The sequence below is a fragment of the Protomyctophum bolini genome (assembly GCF_963924005.1).
Source record: "Protomyctophum bolini genome assembly, chromosome: 1".
In the NCBI taxonomy this organism is placed as follows: Eukaryota; Metazoa; Chordata; class Actinopteri; order Myctophiformes; family Myctophidae; genus Protomyctophum; species Protomyctophum bolini.
The window spans coordinates 32147753-32166637 of NC_137862.1; the positions used below are offsets into that span (position 1 = coordinate 32147753).

General features: G+C 43.0%; 1 protein-coding gene across 2 annotated transcripts in view; it reads left to right on the forward strand.

Annotated features, from left to right (window-relative positions):
* The window catches only part of adamtsl5 (ADAMTS like 5), a 45345-nt gene extending 30299 nt beyond the window's left edge, over positions 1 to 15046 (forward strand). Inside the window, exons 9-13 of one of the 2 annotated variants that reach the window (XM_080768601.1) lie at positions 3138 to 3301; positions 3445 to 3643; positions 8428 to 8553; positions 9866 to 9937; positions 10480 to 15046. In XM_080768601.1, coding sequence (XP_080624727.1) covers positions 3138 to 3301; positions 3445 to 3643; positions 8428 to 8553; positions 9866 to 9937; positions 10480 to 10817 — 899 coding nt within the window. In that variant the 3' untranslated portion in view covers positions 10818 to 15046. The remainder of the gene's footprint in view (positions 1 to 3137; positions 3302 to 3444; positions 3644 to 8427; positions 8554 to 9865; positions 9938 to 10479) is intronic. The other variant, XM_080768602.1, reaches the window with a different exon arrangement.
* Positions 15047 to 18885: the final 3839 nt, after the last annotated feature.

Sequence of the window (18885 nt, forward strand, 5' to 3'; positions counted from 1 at the left end):
CTCAAGTAAAGTAAAACAAGTACAGTACTTGAGTAAATTGACTTACCGGTAGTTACTTTCCACCACTACACACACACACGCACACGCACACACACACACACACACACACACACACACACACACACACACACACACACACACACACACACACACACACAGCCGTAGTATTTTGGTCTCAGAAGTGGTTTGTCAAAAGTAAGGCCCCTCATTTATCAATGTAGTGTCAAATCAGAGTGTTTTGTACACTCACGTCGGCACGACAATTATGTAGTGATCACAAACAGCTGATCCTTCCTTAATTTTGTTCCGAGTGTTAATAAATGTGACGGCTGAAATCAATCTTGCACGCCCTATGATTGGATGGGCGAGGCTTGATTAAGCCTCGCCCACGTTTGTGCGACATGAACAACTGCAATACGACCAAACAACGTATGGAAACAGCCAATAAAAAAGTTTCCCCCTCGCTCGGCACATTTGGCATTCGAGCGACGCGTCGGGTTTATCCTTAAATGAGGACGGAGACGAGGAGATTACATACCGTAACTCGAGAAAGACATGCGCTTGCTGTAGATTGCAGTAGCCTACCCGTTGGGAGACTTGACTCTCTAGCTGCAGCACTTCAGTCTCCCTCAAATGTCCCTCAAACGTCATGAAACTATTCCAGCACAAGCAGCACAAATCCTTGCATGTATCAGGCCTATGTGCTCATGCAAAATGGTATAAATGGCTTTAAGCATCTAACTTGCAACATTGTTTTTAATTGCACGATTTTAATTGCTTGTACACATGGAAATATGATATATATCCTACCAATTTCATAGGACATGCCTTTACAAAATATTTTTTTTTTCCACATAATAATTGTTCGGCTGAGTATGAATCTCAGCGTTGGAGTCCTATCAATAAAATGTACACTGCATAATCTGCCAATAATTCTCAGTAACCTACTAAACTATTACTGGGTCTGTGACCAAAGCAGGCCCTGACTATACTGAGTTGACAAGAGGTGTGAAATGGGACACCAGCAATAAATAGGGGGAAGCCACCAGCTTTCTCTCACAGGCACACAGCGGGGGGTCCTGATAAGGGCATATTCTCCATGCACTGTCTCCACATAGCCACACGGCACATGTAGGCACATGGGCCGGATTCACTTCCTGGAGGTGACAAACAGCCAGCACCTGGGGAAAGCTTTAAGCTGACCAATGACTGAGGGGCTGGCACAAACAGCCAATCACAGGAAGAGCTGATGCTCAGAGTGTAAACATGCCTCCAAGAGCAGGTTAAATAGCCTAGCCTGTGTCCCCTTGAACCAGATTCTAAGCAACAAGGGCCTAAAGCTATCTCAGTTCCGGGACCGTTGAAAAGACGCCATCCGGCAGCTAAACCCTTTTGTTAAACCAAGATGAATCCAACCTTGTGTGATCGCACGATGAACAACCAGCTGTGTATTACACTGCACAGTGACCCAACGCAGCATCACATTGACTAATGGTAAATACCAGTAAGACACGCAAACGCGGGAAGCGAACGCAGCTGAGACCCTGCAGATCATGTCTGTCTGTCTGTGTGTCTGTCCCGCTGTTACTGTATGTGGACCTGGCCCCTTTTGTGCCCATATATGGAGCTGAGTGGACCTGGCCCCTTTGTGCCCATATATGGAGCTGAGTGATTGCTGATGCAACACACTCCATATTTGGATAGCGGGACAGACAGACACACACACAGACATGATCTGCTAGGTCTCATAGTAAGTGCTCACTGCGTTCGCAATCACTGCGTTCGCAATGAATTCATGATCAATAAGGATGAATAATGCTATCTATGTGTTGTGTTGTAAACCTGTAAATTGACAAATGTATCATATTCTGTCTCACCAGGTTTTTTACCTAATTAATCAAAGGCCTGAACAAGGGCTAACAACTAACCCGATTTAAAGAGCTAAGCTCATTGTGTTAAAATGTATGTTTATGAAATCATAATAAAAGTATATAAAAGACACATGAGTAATGTTATTTAGATTGCGAATGGCCTGAGATTTGAGTAAACACGTTGACCCTGTGTGAAGTTGTGCTCCTTTCGGGGGAGATAGGTAGCACGATATGTTATCAATTAGCAAAGAAATCGTAGCAAGCTATAAATCTGAACAATAATAATAATAATTATCAGTTTTATATACATTTTAGAAGTGAAAACATATGTTTTAGATGCCTGTACAGCCTGTCAGCTGGTCAGACAATTGAATGCCACATAGTCCACACTATTGAACCATAATGTATAAATGATAGATAAGGGTTCAGGACAACGAGGCATTTTCGTGGAGGGGTCAGAATGAAATTTGGACTTAGACTGTTTTTCGTCTGTGGTACTCAATTCTGCTCCGCTTTTCTACGACAGAAAAACAGGTGAGGACAAAGCCTACGACAGCTCCCGACCTGACGTGATATTTGGCCGGGCGCAGGTTCAAGTTCAAGCGGGAATGATAAATGCCGAAAATTGTGGTGATTCTGCGTTATTTATAAAGCACCTTTCGAAACAATGTTAAGGTGCTGTACAATGGACAACATTATAAAACGATCAAGTTAAAACAAGGCGCATAAGAGCAATAACACAACAGGAAGTAAAAGCACAAATGGGTCAGATAAGAATTTCATGAGACAAAATGCTTACGAAATAAATATGTTGTTAAATATGTTTTAAACAAGTAGCAAAGATCTCTACAGGCTCACGTGTCACAATGTGAGCTTGTAACTTGTATATTTTGGCCATTTTTCAAAATGGGGTTCGCAGCCAGAGAACATGGCTAATTGGGGGTCCGGCATGGAAATGTTTGGTAACCCCTGGACGAGACTCTTCACTCCCTGACGTTACGTTTAATGTTGTAGATTGAGTAGGAGAGCAAGAACAGAGCATATTGACTAACACTAAAAGGTGGGTTTATTATATCACGTTCAAAGGAAATAAAAAGGCTTGTGGCCCATTTTCAAGACCACTCCAACTTATCACACCAATATAATATATTTGAATGAATATATGTGTGTGTGTTAGTAGGCTATACCGAATAATATAACCTGTGATTATTTCTCTCCTATCATCCTCCACACCTTCATTCCCCCCAACAACTTCTCTCTCATCAGCGCTCCAGAACGGCCACTCCCAGTATGTGATCAACGGCTACTGGAAGATCAGCGTTCCTGGAGAGTACAGTGTGGCAGGAACCAAGCTGTTGTACCGTCGCTCCGCAGACACCTGGGAGAGCTTTGAGGTGCCGGGGCCCACCCAGGAGGACCTGCACATCATGGTCAGACACACATTTACACCACAGCATTTTATAAACCATACTGCACATCATGGTCAGAAACACACATTTAAACCAGTAGACATGTTGTTATGTACAGGTGCTAGCCACACACAGTAACATGGTAGACATGTTGTTATGTACAGGTGCTAGCCACAGACAAGAACCCAGGGATAGAGTATGAGTACTGGCTGCCACCGGATCGCTACGCCCTCTACCACGGCAGGAAGAGCCCGCTGCGCCAGCCGCACCACAGCGCCACCTACCTGCCGTGGGCTCCACCCACCACCACCTCAACCACCACCACCACGCGGCCTCCACCCGTCACCACACGACCCAACTGGGGTGAGATATCTGTTTTTTTTTCTTTTTTTTACATTTTAATTTAGTCATATTTTATAGGTAATCTGAAATGTTTTAGTTTTAGTCTAGTTCACTAAAACTAAATCTACAGTTGATTCTGTCTACTCAAATGTATTTTTACGGGCCTTGATGACGTAGTAATGCCTGATTTTACCTTTGGTTGCAGGCTGAAAATAGCCGATCTACAAACTCACAATGCGTCAAAGCGGGTTAGATCTGCGATGTGCAGAGCCCAACACCTGAAAACATACAATGACTCGTCTTTCCGTTCTACTGGATCTCTTTATCTCCACTAGTCCCTCCCTAACATTTTAGTCTAGTTTGTATTTATTGACAAAATTGTCATTATATTTTGTCTAGTTTTAGTCATAGCTTAGTTAGTTCATCAGGGAAAAAATGTAGTCCCCAAACATTGTCCGTCATAGAAATCAAAACTGATCTGTTCCTGGGTTCATTTGCTCATCCTGATGTTTTATCTGTGTGTAGAGAGTATGACTGACTGGCCTTTAAAATAGGACATTAAGGTGTTTTATCTGTGTGAAGAGTATGACTGACTGGCCTTTAAAATAGGACATTAAGGCAATAAAAGCAAAGATTATACGATGTAACGAGTGGATTTTATTGGCTGTACAGGGCACAGACTTTGACTGCCTAATCTGAGGCAATAAATGTATTCCAGTAAATCTGTGTTTTATTGGCACTAACTAAAGTTTAAACGCTAGAAATCGTATACCCTACTGGACCAAAGTGGCAACATTTCCAACCTGAGGGTGGCGCTAGAGGGAAGGCCATATGTGGTCACATAGATCAATAGTGATGCTCCTAGGGAGCAGCACATTCCATGACAATAACACCAGTGGTTTTCTTTACAGTCTTGCTTGGCCGACAGGGCAGGGCAGGAATGTCAGGGAGGCCACGACATTGCCCCTCAGTTTGGCCTTGTGCCCCCTTCAAACAACGTCATGCCCTGAGGCCACAGTGGCCTTCATTCCCCAGCTGACTGCACTTTCTCCTCCGTCTCTTTCTTGTTAGTACAGTATGTAGACACCAGTGTCTCTTTCTTGTCAATATGCAGACCCCAGTGGGGCGCGGTGACACAGTCGGTAGCACTGTCACCTCAGAGCTAAAAGGTCCTGGGTTCGATTCCCGCTGGGGAGTGGGGTCACTGTGGGCGCTGGGGGGCGTGTTCTCTCCTCCGAGTCATCAACGCCTATACCCTGGGTGGTGTTGGCAAAAGGGCCTTTCTGTGTGGAGTTTGCATGTTCTCCCCGTAGCCCTAGGGTAGGTACCCTTAGAAAAAACGGGTTACAAAACTTGTGGAATAAAAATAAAACCAGAATTGATGACATCAATTAATTACCAACTGCTGCCTTATATCCCATGACTGAGAGGTCGGCTAGATCGATGCAAAAAAGTGTGTGGTTGCCTAGAGAGCCAATCAGGACGATAGGTTGTCAGTACAGCCAATGACAAACATAGGTCTCAACTACAGCAAGTGAGCGTGAAAGAACCGCAGAGAAAACATTGACCAGCTGTGCTTACACAGCAGCTGGTAAAAAAAAAAGGAAAACAAATCCACTTATGAAGTGGACAGGAATGCCTACTGAGAGGAAACAACCTTCTGGCCTTGACAGCCCATACATCCAAACAGAAAAGTCCTATAATCTGACTGACGATACTAGGTGAAAAAAAGGCCTACGGAAATCGTGGGATAAAAATGTAGAGAATTTAGAGAAAAAACATGTAGACAACAGTGTCTCTTTCTTGTCAATATGTAGACACCTGTGTCTCTTGTAGACACTGGTGTAGACACCTGTCTTTTGTTGAGATTATGAATTCTTAGCTCCAATGAGTCCCCATCTTTGAACCAATTCAGTAGCTTTGTTTGGTGCAGGGCTGAGCATGGATCAGATTGTAAATAATTGATTTATTTATTTCACTGCAGATAGTCTACTTATTAAATGTATCATCCTTAACCCTTAAATTAAATTAATTATTTTAATGGACTAAAATCTTGTTTTATTTGATGGCCTTCCTGCCCTGGCATTTGGTCTTTGGGCCATAAAAAATGGACAACACCAAGTGGGCTTGCCCCTAAAGCCCTATAACCACACCAAAGGGTCAAGACGGTTTTAGCGTTGTCCCTGCGGTGTGATATGTCTTGTTGCACGTTGACCCACGTTGACCTACGTTGACCCTAGTGAAATAGTGAAAATGAAATTCATTGGCCCAAACCACACCAAAGGGTCAAGACGGTATTGGCGTTAACTCCTTGCAACCGTTTGGACCCAAGGAGTTGCATGGTGACCCTTTGGTGTGGTTAGGGCTTAAAATTCAGAAATTCCACGCCTGCTGACATCACCCTCACCCTAAAGTCAATCTTTGTATGCTTATTGCCAAAATACATAGTCTGTATTAGTGTAAAGGTCGTGGATGGGGCATGTGTGTATACATTTGTACGTGTCTGGTGACGGAGCCGCGGAATGCGGTCGTCAAAGCCGTTTATCTCTGATGATAAGACTAGAACACACAGAAAGTCAGAGTACGTCTGCTCTTTTTGAATGTAATACAACATTCAATGTTTAAACTTGTGTGTGCACGTGGCATAATGCATGTCTGTGTTTGCTTAGCTGTCTGTCTGTCTATTGGTTCAGTGAAAACACCATCATGAAGAATAGTGATGATAATGATGTCTTGTCGGTGTTGATTCCGTGACAAAATAAAAATAAATTAAAACCAAAAGTCAAGTCATTTGGTGTTGTGCTCAGAAAATAGCATCTACAAGCTCACAATGCGTCGCAGGGCTTGTAGATCGGCTGTTTTCAGCATCTAACCGCAAGTGTAAAATCATCATCATTACGACGTCATCAAGGCACCACCAAAATACTTTTGTTGACAAAATCAACTGCAGATTTAGTCGACTAAAACTAGACTAAAGGTCATTACACACTGGCGAATTAGCGACGCGATGCGAATAAGCGATCTGAAAATGCGAAATATTTGCCCGGCGAATTTATTCGCGTTTGCCTATACACCGTACACATCTATGCGACGCGTATTGTGCGATTATAGCTCCTCTCCTCTCCCTCCTCCTCTCCTCTCCTCCCCCTCCCGCTTTGGTATCCTTTCTTTAATAATCCCGTATCCAGTACTTCACAGATGGAGGGGTCCAATTAATTCGTACCGGCCCACATAGCCGGTGCAGCGTGATAATGCTCTGTCTGCAAGCAGCAGCACCGCTTGCAAGTTGCAACAACGCAAGCTTGCAACGCACGTGCTGCAAGCAGCAGCAGCAGCAGCGAACGTAGCCCCATGTGAAATTGTGAACCTCAGTCACTACGCCAATTCTGTAGGTCTGAAGCTACAGAATGATCGTAGGGATCCGAGGCTACATTATATGGGGCGCAGCTGGAAGAACCACTGAAGAGAGGAGCCAGGAGTTAGCTTAGGTTGAACTCACCCACGGCGGATGCGATCCTCCTCCTCCATGACAACATGTAAACCGCGATTTTTGGATTAATATAAATAGTTTGATTTATTAGATGTTGAACAGTGAAGAGTTGAGTAGTTACTCGATCCTGCCCATGGACCATGGCAAATTAGGCTACCAATAATCACCTCCCGCTGGTGCGGATTGTTTGATTGAATAGCAGTTTGCAACTTTGCACGAACAAGCTGTGTGGATTAAATATTGCCAATGCAGAGTTGCCGATGTCAAATCAATCATCAATGCTGGTATAAAACTGCAGGAGTGTGTGTGTGTGTAGTAATGACGGTGTGTATGCAACTGACTGCGCACAGTGCTGTGCAGTGTGCTTTGTAGTGTGCACGGCGTGTTTATACTATAGCTATTTATTCATCAACGTAGTAGGCCTAGCTATATAAAACGGACCCCTTTCATGGTAATTTACAAGACATATAGTGTGGCATAATATGTCTAAAGGTAACAGCCAGGCAAGCTGTATGCAGTCAGTGGAATTATTAAAGTGCCTTCCTCAACAAAAAAAAGTGTCGGGTATCGGGCACGGGCCAGGCGCATATATTAATAATTAAGGTCGGGCTTGTTTCGGTTTGGACACAAAGCTGTCGGTGACGGGTTCGGTTCGGGTAGTATAAAGTCGGCCCGATCCCACCTCTATTGCGTACTGTTAGCACACCCATGTGCCATGTCCACGCTGCGCTATCCCGACCTGCGTAGCCGGACCGACGGCTGCTCTGTTGCACACCCATGTGCCATGTCCACGGCACGCACGCACGCTCGCGCAATGCGCATGCACACGCGAGCGCACACACACCCAACAGAGTTGTAGGAGGGGAGGTGTGCAACAGTGTGCTGCTGTGCTATCCCGACCTGCGTAACCGGACCGGCGGCTGCTCTGTTGACAGCTACTGTACGGTACGCTGCTGTTTATACACAGCAACAAGTTTGGGCTGCATTCTGATTGGTCAGAGCCGTTGAATTTCGCCTGCGAATGTCTGCAAAATTCGACACCAGAGCGAACAAAAAAAGAGCGAAAACTGTCGCATTTTCGCACATTCGCACATTCGCCACTGATGTGGAAGCTTCCATTGACTTCAATTGGTTTTAAAAAAATGTGAATTATTCGCGTCGCCAATTCGCGTCGCCAATTCGCCAGTGTGTAATGACCTTAAAACTAATACATATCAGATGACTAAAATACAGCTGAAACTAAATTAAATTTTATTCAAAAGAATATGACTAAAACTAAATAAAAATGAAACACTGATGTCTTATTCCCGGCTAGTAGCCTGGCCCGTGTGGCCTGCTCATCACAACCCCCACCATGGACACAGCCCCCAGCAGCCAGTCCTGCCCCGCCTGGAGAGGGAGGACAGCCACAGGAACCGGCTGCCCCAGCATTCACCTGGAAGTATGTTCCCAATGTTAACCCTGGAGGATTAACCCATTTTGAGCGGGAACCCCTTTTGGTGTTTTTTTTACTAATAATTTTGATCCCACGATTTTGTAACCCATTTTTCACCCCTGTGTTAATTATCTAATGTGATCCTGGGCTCTACACACCCTCCACCAACCTAGTCCCCATATATGGGACATGGGGAGAGCAACGGACTTGAACTCATGCTTCCTTCATGCCTGCAGTGTCCAAGTTGCTCCTTTCCCTGGTTGGACGTAGAGCGTGGAAGGAACACGTTATTCCAACCAGTTCCTTTCCCCTCCATCAGGCGCCCCAGCTGGCCAGGGGGAGGCAGTTTAGAGACCAGGATTACTGCATGTTTTTTGTGAGGGTCCTTTTGGTGTTTTAAGCATTATGTTATAATTTAGCTATTGAAAAATAGCAGATCTACAAGCTCATAGCGCGCCACCGAGTGCCGCACTACTAGCTTGTAGGCCTGCTATTTTTTTTAAATAGTGAAAATGTGGCGCAAAACGTTGAATATATATTCTTTCAGAGAACGTTTTTAACTCAAATCTTTGCTTCTTGATGGGGTCTCTGGAACAACATATTATCAGATGGGGTTGGTGGGGTCTCTGGAACAACATATTATCAGATGGGGTTGGTGGGGTCTCTGGAACAACATATTATCAGATGGGGTTGGTGGGGTCTCTGGAACAACACATTATCAGATGGGGTTGGTGGGGTCTCTGGAACAACATATTATCAGATGGGGTTGGTGGGGTCTCTGGAACAACATATTATCAGATGGGGTTGGTGGGGTCTCTGGAACAACATATTATCAGATGGGGTTGGTGGGGTCTCTGGAACAACATATTATCAGATGGGGTTGGTGGGGTCTCTGGAACAACATATTATCAGATGGGGTTGGTGGGGTCTCTGGAACAACATATTATCAGATGGGGTTGGTGGGGTCTCTGGAACAACATATTATCAGATGGGGTTGGTGGGGTCTCTGGAACAACATATTATCAGATGGGGTTGGTGGCCAATTACATATCATTTTTGGGGTCCTTGACATGAAACATTGAGCACCACTGAAAAAAAGACATTTTATAAAGACATTTTTTTAAATTCGACGTCAGGCCTAAATGGATTAAGACCTGAGGACACGATTCTACAAAGTGTCTTCTAAACAGTTTTCTGAAAAACATACAGTGTTGTCAAGTAACTAAAGTAATATATTACTTTCGGTAATATTATTACTTTTTCCATTCAATCAGTGGCCTTACTGTTGTTATCAACTGTTTTGCTGTCACTCTTGCAGGTCATTGTGGGAAATGTCGGCGGATTCGCGGTCGAGGGGAGCGTCAACGACAGTATTGCATGAAGGACTTTGGTGAGACTGACTACGTGTATCATCATCATACATACAGTCTGAATGAACACGTGTATCATTATCTTATTTTTTTTCATGCCCAATTTAAGTCAAATTCGTAACTCAGCTTTAAGGACAGGAGGTGCTGTTATGAAGCTCTTTAAGACTATAACAGTGATTTAGTCTCTTTGAGACTATAACAGTGATTTAGTCTCTTTGAGACTATAACAGTGATTTAGGGCTGTACAAATTAACAAGAGTTGAGTTGATCATTTGACTAAAACTATCACAAAATATGTTCATCGACTACCTTTTTTAACTGACGAAAACAAAATAACTTAGGGAGGGACTAGTGGGCACTGTGGCGCGTTTAGAGCTTATAGATCGGCTATTTTCAGCATGCAAAAAAGTGTAAAACTGTAGATTGATAGATGTTACTACTTACTAGCTAGATTTAGTATACTTGTAGTATAATTTAGTAGACTAAAACTGTCAAAGTTAACACTGGAGTTGAGTCGAGTTGCGCCAATATTTTAACCAAACGTCTCTTTCCTCATTGGAAGTGTTCCGGGCCAAAGTGGTGGGGAAGTGGTACCGAGGCGAGGAGACCCGCTACGACGTCCAGATCGTCTACACGTATCGCAACCGCTTCCGCCTGGAGCACCGGGAGTTCCTGTGGGTGCCCAACGTGTGCGACTGCCCCCACCTGGAGAAGGGCCACCAGTACGTGTTCATGGTGCGCCGGCACATCAACCACGAGCACACGCTGAACCGCATACTGCTGGAGGAGGATAGCTACGTGGTGCCCTACAGGCCCCGAGAGGACGCGCTGCTGCAGCCTCTGCAGGCGCTCTGCAGCAACAGGGGAGCCAAGAAGCCGGCGGAGCTGAGGAGATACTAGCCTGAAAAAGACCTACTATATGGGCATAGAGGGGGCGGACTTATCTCCCGGCTGAGACAGCCGGGGACTTCCTTGGTTCAACAACCACCTCCCCACCCCCACCCCACTCTGCTCCCGACTACACACAGCGGAGAACACTGACGTCACCTCATTTGCTGCGCTCCTATTGGTTAGTGAAAATACACGGTTCACTCCGCTCGTATGCCAGTTCTCATGCATGTCTCTTAGGCTAAGGAGATACCGATTACCGATGTGGTGGTCCATATAGAAAGAGCTGTTCACCTTAACGCTATGGTACTTTTCGTTTTCCCCTCACTCCCAGCGGCCGCAGCCTCTCGTCTTTAGTAAAACTCAGTGGCCTTGTGGTGGCCCTGAGACTGGGAGGTTTGGGTTCAATCCCTGTGTGGGTCATACCAAAGACTCGGTGCCAAGGACCCAGTGCCTCCCTGCTTGGCACTCAGCATCAAGGGTTGGATTGAGGTACTGTAAGTCTCTAGCGCCATGTCCACGGGGTGTACTTGTACATCATGTCCACTGGGTGTACTTGTACATCAAGCTGCCTCGTGCTACAGAAACAGGAGACAGGCTCCTGCCCTATGGGCCTCATGGCTCTGCAAGGCTTAGCCTACTCACCAAAACAAAGACGTTTGTCAATAGAAAAGTTCCATTGACCGGATCTTAAGAATGTGCAGGAGAGTAGTTAAAACATTTCTTCCATTACGTGGATTATTTAGCATTTCGGCCAAAAAGTGTCTTTTAGATGTGAAGTGGGGTCCACTAAGTGTTTCCACTAAGGAAAGTAGGCTCTCAACAATCTTTGTTTCGGTGAGTAGCGAAAGTGTCTTTTCTTTTTTTTACTAAAGACGAAAGGCTGTGCAACCTGTGGTGCGTGCGCAAGGGATGTAAAGTTCCATAGCGTTACGGAGAACTCCTTATAACGCTATGGACCAGTCCAGAGCTAGACGGTACATGTTCATCAGGCATGTGCGCACATAGACATCAAAGGGGGCTACAGCCTTTTTACCCGTCTGTAAAAAAAACTGCCCTCTCCAGACCATGAATGCAGCATTTACTACATGGTGAAAGAACTCCATATGCCCCCCTTTCCATGCCATAGCCAAAGGCAGCATTCAGGAGAATTGTTTTTTTTCTTCGAACTCTCCTTGACATAAACGCAACATTTTGCGTTGAAAGAATTTGTCCATGTCGCTTCAGTAGCTAAAGAGTGCGGGGTCGTGCCCCAAAAACAGTGGATCTACACACTCTCAGCTTGTAGATGCACTATTTTCACGATTCTTTGCCAAAAGTGCCCTTTTTTAGGGGATTTCAGCCTCTGCCTCTCGAACATTCTCTGCGACGTCCCTGCTGTTCTTCTGTGTGTGTGTGTGTGTGTGTGTGTGTGTGTGTGTGTGTGTGTGTGTGTGTGTGTGTGTGTGTGTGTGTGTGTGTGTGTGTGTGTGTGTGTGTGTGTGTGTGTGTGTGTGTGTGTGTGCCCATGCCCATGCGAATTTGTTTGTTTCTGTGTGCGTCTGTGTACGCGAGTGCAACAGGAAATCTAATCAAACCTGTAGCTTCCCTCTCTTCTCAACCTTCGTATGGAACCAACAAAGGACCCGTTCTCACCGACACGAGAGTTGATCCAAATGACAAAAATTACAGTGGCATCGCTGGAGAAATAAAAGACGTTGGCGCTGGGTGTTGAAAAGATGGCGTTCATGAGAACTTAACTGATTCAAAACTCGCTGCTTTATCGAACAAGACAAAAAAAAGACTTTATTTAACAGCTAACCAGCCAGGTATAGCACTTTAATATAAGTGGACATAGAGCACTGAAGTCTGATGTCACCGCTGCTAGAGAGCCCCTGGTTTCTGGGGTTATTTGTTGTGTTGAAATCCCTACAGGTTCATCTCAGATCGCCTCATATAAGAACTAGGCCTACTGTATGTTCCAAAAATAAACACATCATCCAGGCTTTTCTGTCAGGGGCTTGGCTCTGCATTGTTTATGATTATAACGTTGCAACAATAACAATTAAGGAACCAATTATAGCAAAAATGAGGGAGGTGGTGGGTCAATTCAGAATAAGAATATAACTAAAGAAATCAGTAAATAAGTTTAACTGTAATTTATTATTATCCTGGCACTGTGCAAAACTAAACTTAAATGTCCAAAAAAAGAAATCCAAATGGAACCCAGTCAGTCAATGCTGTGTAGTGGTAAGTCTCCTCTTACCACACTTTACAGTTTACACTGTTCCTCAAAGTCCGTCCTCAGTCGAAATCCAAACTCCAAAAACTAAAAGAAGGTCTCTAAATCCAATGGTAGAATCCAATATTCACGAAAGTACTCCAGAAAGGAAATATGGCTTATCCAGTAGCCTGTCTGTCTCTCTGTTCACCTCCACTCTGGACTGACAGAGTCAAACTCTAGGTGGCCCAAACATTGTGATTGCCCATGACTCCATCAGCCAGGTGAGCTATATGGAGTCTCTCAATCACGGCTTGTTGCCATAGCAACACATGCATCTCACTGGCTTCTTGTAGCATATAGTCCAGCAGATAAATAGGACAATTTTATAGAGCAGCGGATTGGTAGAAAATAATAAAATACATGAAAATGGAGCATAGCAAACACAAATACATAGAAACAATGTGACTCTGGGCACAGAGGTTACATATTATTCATTCATATTTTAAACAGCTTGTTTCTGGAAGTCAATTTCGCTACTAAATTAAGACACACTGTCAAGACAACAAGCGATGGGCATTACAATTCATATCCATATGAGAAACATCGCCCGGGTTGATTTTTTGATTTTTCTAACGCAGTCCTTATGAGGCGATCTAATATTCTCCTGTGGGTATTTCAACCAAATGAACCAGGGGAATAGCACCCTCTAACGTCAGGACATTAGTGGTCCATTATGACCACCTTTACACCGATGCCAAAGTTTTGTATTATTCATTTGTTTTGTGTGCCTTGTTAACTTGTTAACTCACTCTCAAACTTTGAAAAATATAGCAAAAACATATTGTTTCATATTGTATTTATATAAAATATAAGCTTAAATCACAACACAATATTGTGTTTCACATGTTAAATGTATTTCCATTACCTACAGTATATTGCATAGCTATGTTTTTCACTTGTGGTATTTTTTTAAAATAATAAAACAGGTCTACTTCTTCTGAGAAAATGATACAAATGTATGTATAACAATCAGTATTTAACAAATGTTTGGCACAGTTGCTTCAGCTATATTTCATTGACATGTTTTTGAACAATGTTGTAGTCTGCTACATAATTAATTATATCTTTTGTAAAAACAATTAACTAGAAAAGTCCCAGGTGTCTGCACTCTCCGCCAGGCCAGGTTGCCTATCCACAGTGGTGTAAAGTAAGTACACCAAAGTGTAAAATGTATACTCAAGCGCTGTACTTAACTCATTGACTTCCAGAATTGTTTCAGTCTGTGTCCCTTCCCTGCCACAGTCTCCAAGTCGGATATCTTACTTGGAAGACTATTAACTCCCGGGCCGAGATCCGGAACTTAGCGATATATGGCTATTTAGAGCCATTTAGAGCCCGAAACATAGATTTTGTAACCGAAACCAGCGACGCTTTATAGTTATGAACCAGGGAAAAGTTTGCTTTAATTAAACAACAAAATATTTGTGGAGTTTGCATGTTCTGGGTGAAGTTTTGCATATTCTGCCCATGTCCCCTAGGATAGGTACTGGTAGCATCACAAAAAACATGCTGGTCTCTAAACAGCCTCCCCCTGGCCAGCCAGGGCGCCTGATGGAGGGGAAAGGAACTGGTTGGAATAACGTGTTCCTTCCACACACTACGTCCTACTGGTGGAAACTCCCCCGTCAGGTGAAAGGAAGCGGCTTGGACTCCTCATGCCTTGAAGGAAGCATGAGGTCAGTATTTTGCTCTCCCCAGGTTGGCAGAGGGAGTGTAGAGCCCAGGATTACATTAGACAATTGACACTGGGTGAATTAATGGGTTACAAAACTCGTGGGATAAAAAATAGAAAAAGTCCAGTTATCATTGAAGTGGACGGGAACGCCTGCTGAGAAGAAACAACACATCTAAACAGAAAGGTCCTATATATATAATCTGACTAACGACATTAAACTCACCAACATTGTAGCTGTATGGAAAGCATGAATTATCCTCTTTATATGTGCAAAGTTTTTGTTTAATAAAAATCCACCATAGACATGTCATGAGCTACTTTCTGTCAAGAAATTCCGTGCAAGTGTCAGAGTTTGGAAGCGCTCGTTTTCAATAACACACCGTCATTATGTGACATTTAGAAACGGGTGGTACGCAGGACCGCTGATTTCCAGCGAGCGCTTCCAAACTCCAACACTCCATGCTGCGCCACTCAGTCTAGATGAGAGGGGCATGTCCCCGTGAAAAAGTAATGCATGTGCTTTGATCCCATGACTCCAGGGATAATGTGTATTCGAGTCATGGAAAACCATGCCCACCTGGGTGAAACACATGCAGGTAGGAAAGTGAATGCCCCATGCCTTATATGGGGATTGGTGTGGTGGTTCCCTATGGTAATTAACATCCTAATTACCATAGGTGGGACGTCTACCTATGATAATTTGAATGAACTGGGACACCCCAAGTTACGGATTTGGATTCATCATCATAAGAACATGCTTACGAACAATTCTGCCTACTTAAGAACGTTTCATGAATCTGATCTGACTTCTCTTAGCAAGAAATGTAAGAGTAACTATTATTACTGTACCTTATGACCTTAAATTGGGTCGGCTCCAAAGGAATAATTATATGTGCGGCTATCATTCACAAGGATCACAATCACAAACCAGGTAAGCAAAGAAAGTTACATTTATTGAACTGAGTGGTGCAACTCCCCTCTCTCTCCCCCCCCCCCTCCTCTCCTCTCTCTCTCTCATTAGCAGGCAACAGTGCAGCACTAATTGGACTGCCTGTCCAATTGTCCATGAGTAGCTGTCTGTCTGTCTATGAGTAGCTGTCTGCCTTCCTGCCTGTCCAATTGTCCATGAGTAGCTGTCTGTCTGTCTATGAGTAGCTGTCTGCCTTCCTGCCTGTCCAATTGTCCATGAGTAGCTGTCTGCCTGCCTGTCCAATTCTCCATGAGTAGCTGTCTGCCTGCCTGCCCAATTGTCTATGAGTAGCTGTCTGTCTGTCTATGAGTAGCTGTCTGCCTTCCTGCCTGTCCAATTGTCCATGAGTAGCTGTCTGTCTGTCTATGAGTAGCTGTCTGCCTTCCTGCCTGTCCAATTGTCCATGAGTAGCTGTCTGCCTGCCTGTCCAATTCTCCATGAGTAGCTGTCTGTCTGCCTGTCTATGAGTAGCTGTCTGACTGCCTGCCTGTCCAATTCTCCATGAGTAGCTGTCTGTCTGTCTGCCTGTCTATGGGCCCGCGGGCCTGAGGTTGAGTATCACTGCGATATGGGCTATAGCCCACGGTCCAAAATGATGAGAAACGAGGCTAACTTTTTTTTTTTTTTTTCAAAAAACATGGGCTATAACCCATCGTTTTTGTCATTTCGTCATTTTTTTCAAATCTTCAAAAATGATGAAAAACGGCGTGCTATAGTATGCCGTACGATATGGGCTATAGCCCATGGTCCAAAATGATGAGAAACGAGGCTAACTTTTTTTTTCAAATTTTCAAAAAACATGGGCTATAACCCATCGTTTTTTTCATTTTTTCATTTTTTCCAAATCCTCAAAAATGATGAAAAACGGCGTGCCATAGTATGCCGTACGATATGGGCTATAGCCCACGGTCCAAAATGATGAGAAACGAGGCTAACTTTTTTTTTCAAAATTTCAAAAAACATGGGCTATAACCCATCGTTTTTTCATTTTTTTATTTTTTTCAAATCCTCAAAAATGATGAAAAACGGCGTGCCATAGTATGCCGTACGATATGGGCTATAGCCCACGGTCCAAAATGATGAGAAACGAGGCTAACTTTTTTTTTCAAAATTTCAAAAAACATGGGCTATAACCCATCGTTTTTTCATTTTTTTATTTTTTTCAAATCCTCAAAAATGATGAAAAACGGCGTGCTATAGTATGCCGTACGATATGGGCTATAGCCCATGGTCCAAAATGATGAGAAACGAGGCTAACTTTTTTTTTCAAATTTTCAAAAAACATGGGCTATAACCCATCGTTTTTTTCATTTTTTCATTTTTTTTAAATCCTCAAAAATGATGAAAAACGGCGTGCCATAGTATGCCGTACGGTATGGGCTATAGCCCACGGTCCAAAATGATGAGAAACGAGGCTAACTTTTTTTTTCAAATTTTCAAAAAACATGGGCTATAACCCATCGTTTTTTTCATTTTTTCATTTTTTTCAAATCCTCAAAAATGATGAAAAACGGCGTGCCATAGTATGCCGTACGATATGGGCTATAGCCCACGGTCCAAAATGATGAGAAACGAGGCTAACTTTTTTTTTCAAAATTTCAAAAAACATGGGCTATAACCCATCGTTTTTTCATTTTTTCATTTTTTTCAAATCCTCAAAAATGATGAAAAACGGCGTGCTATAGTATGCCGTACGATATGGGCTATAGCCCATGGTCCAAAATGATGAGAAACGAGGCTAACTTTTTTTTTCAAATTTTCAAAAAACATGGGCTATAACCCATCGTTTTTTTCATTTTTTCATTTTTTTTAAATCCTCAAAAATGATGAAAAACGGCGTGCCATAGTATGCCGTACGGTATGGGCTATAGCCCACGGTCCAAAATGATGAGAAACGAGGCTAACTTTTTTTTTCAAATTTTCAAAAAACATGGGCTATAACCCATCGTTTTTTTCATTTTTTCATTTTTTTCAAATCCTCAAAAATGATGAAAAACGGCGTGCCATAGTATGCCGTACGATATGGGCTATAGCCCACGGTCCAAAATGATGAGAAACGAGGCTAACTTTTTTTTTCAAAATTTCAAAAAACATGGGCTATAACCCATCGTTTTTTCATTTTTTCATTTTTTTCAAATCCTCAAAAATGATGAAAAACGGCGTGCTATAGTATGCCGTACGATATGGGCTATAGCCCATGGTCCAAAATGATGAGAAACGAGGCTAACTTTTTTTTTCAAAATTTCAAAAAACATGGGCTATAACCCATCGTTTTTTCATTTTTTCATTTTTTTCAAATCCTCAAAAATGATGAAAAACGGCGTGCTATAGTATGCCGTACGATATGGGCTATAGCCCATGGTCCAAAATGATGAGAAACGAGGCTAACTTTTTTTTTCAAATTTTCAAAAAACATGGGCTATAACCCATCGTTTTTTCATTTTTTCATTTTTTTCAAATCCTCAAAAATGATGAAAAACGGCGTGCTATAGTATGCCGTACGATATGGGCTATAGCCCATGGTCCAAAATGATGAGAAACGAGGCTAACTTTTTTTTCCAAATTTTCAAAAAACATGGGCTATAACCCATCGTTTTTTTCATTTTTTCATTTTTTTCAAATCCTCAAAAATGATGAAAAACGGCGTGCCATAGTATGCCGTACGATATGGGCTATAGCCCACGGTCCAAAATGATGAGAAACGAGGCTAACTTTTTTTTTCAAAATTTCAAAAAACATGGGCTATAACCCATCGTTTTTTCATTTTTTCATTTTTTTCAAATCCTCAAAAATGATGAAAAACGGCGTGCTATAGTATGCCGTACGATATGGGCTATAGCCCATGGTCCAAAATGATGAGAAACGAGGCTAACTTTTTTTTTCAAAATTTCAAAAAACATGGGCTATAACCCATCGTTTTTTCATTTTTTCATTTTTTTCAAATCCTCAAAAATGATGAAAAACGGCGTGCTATAGTATGCCGTACGATATGGGCTATAGCCCATGGTCCAAAATGATGAGAAACGAGGCTAACTTTTTTTTCCAAATTTTCAAAAAACATGGGCTATAACCCATCGTTTTTTTCATTTTTTCATTTTTTTCAAATCCTCAAAAATGATGAAAAACGGCGTGCCATAGTATGCCGTACGATATGGGCTATAGCCCACGGTCC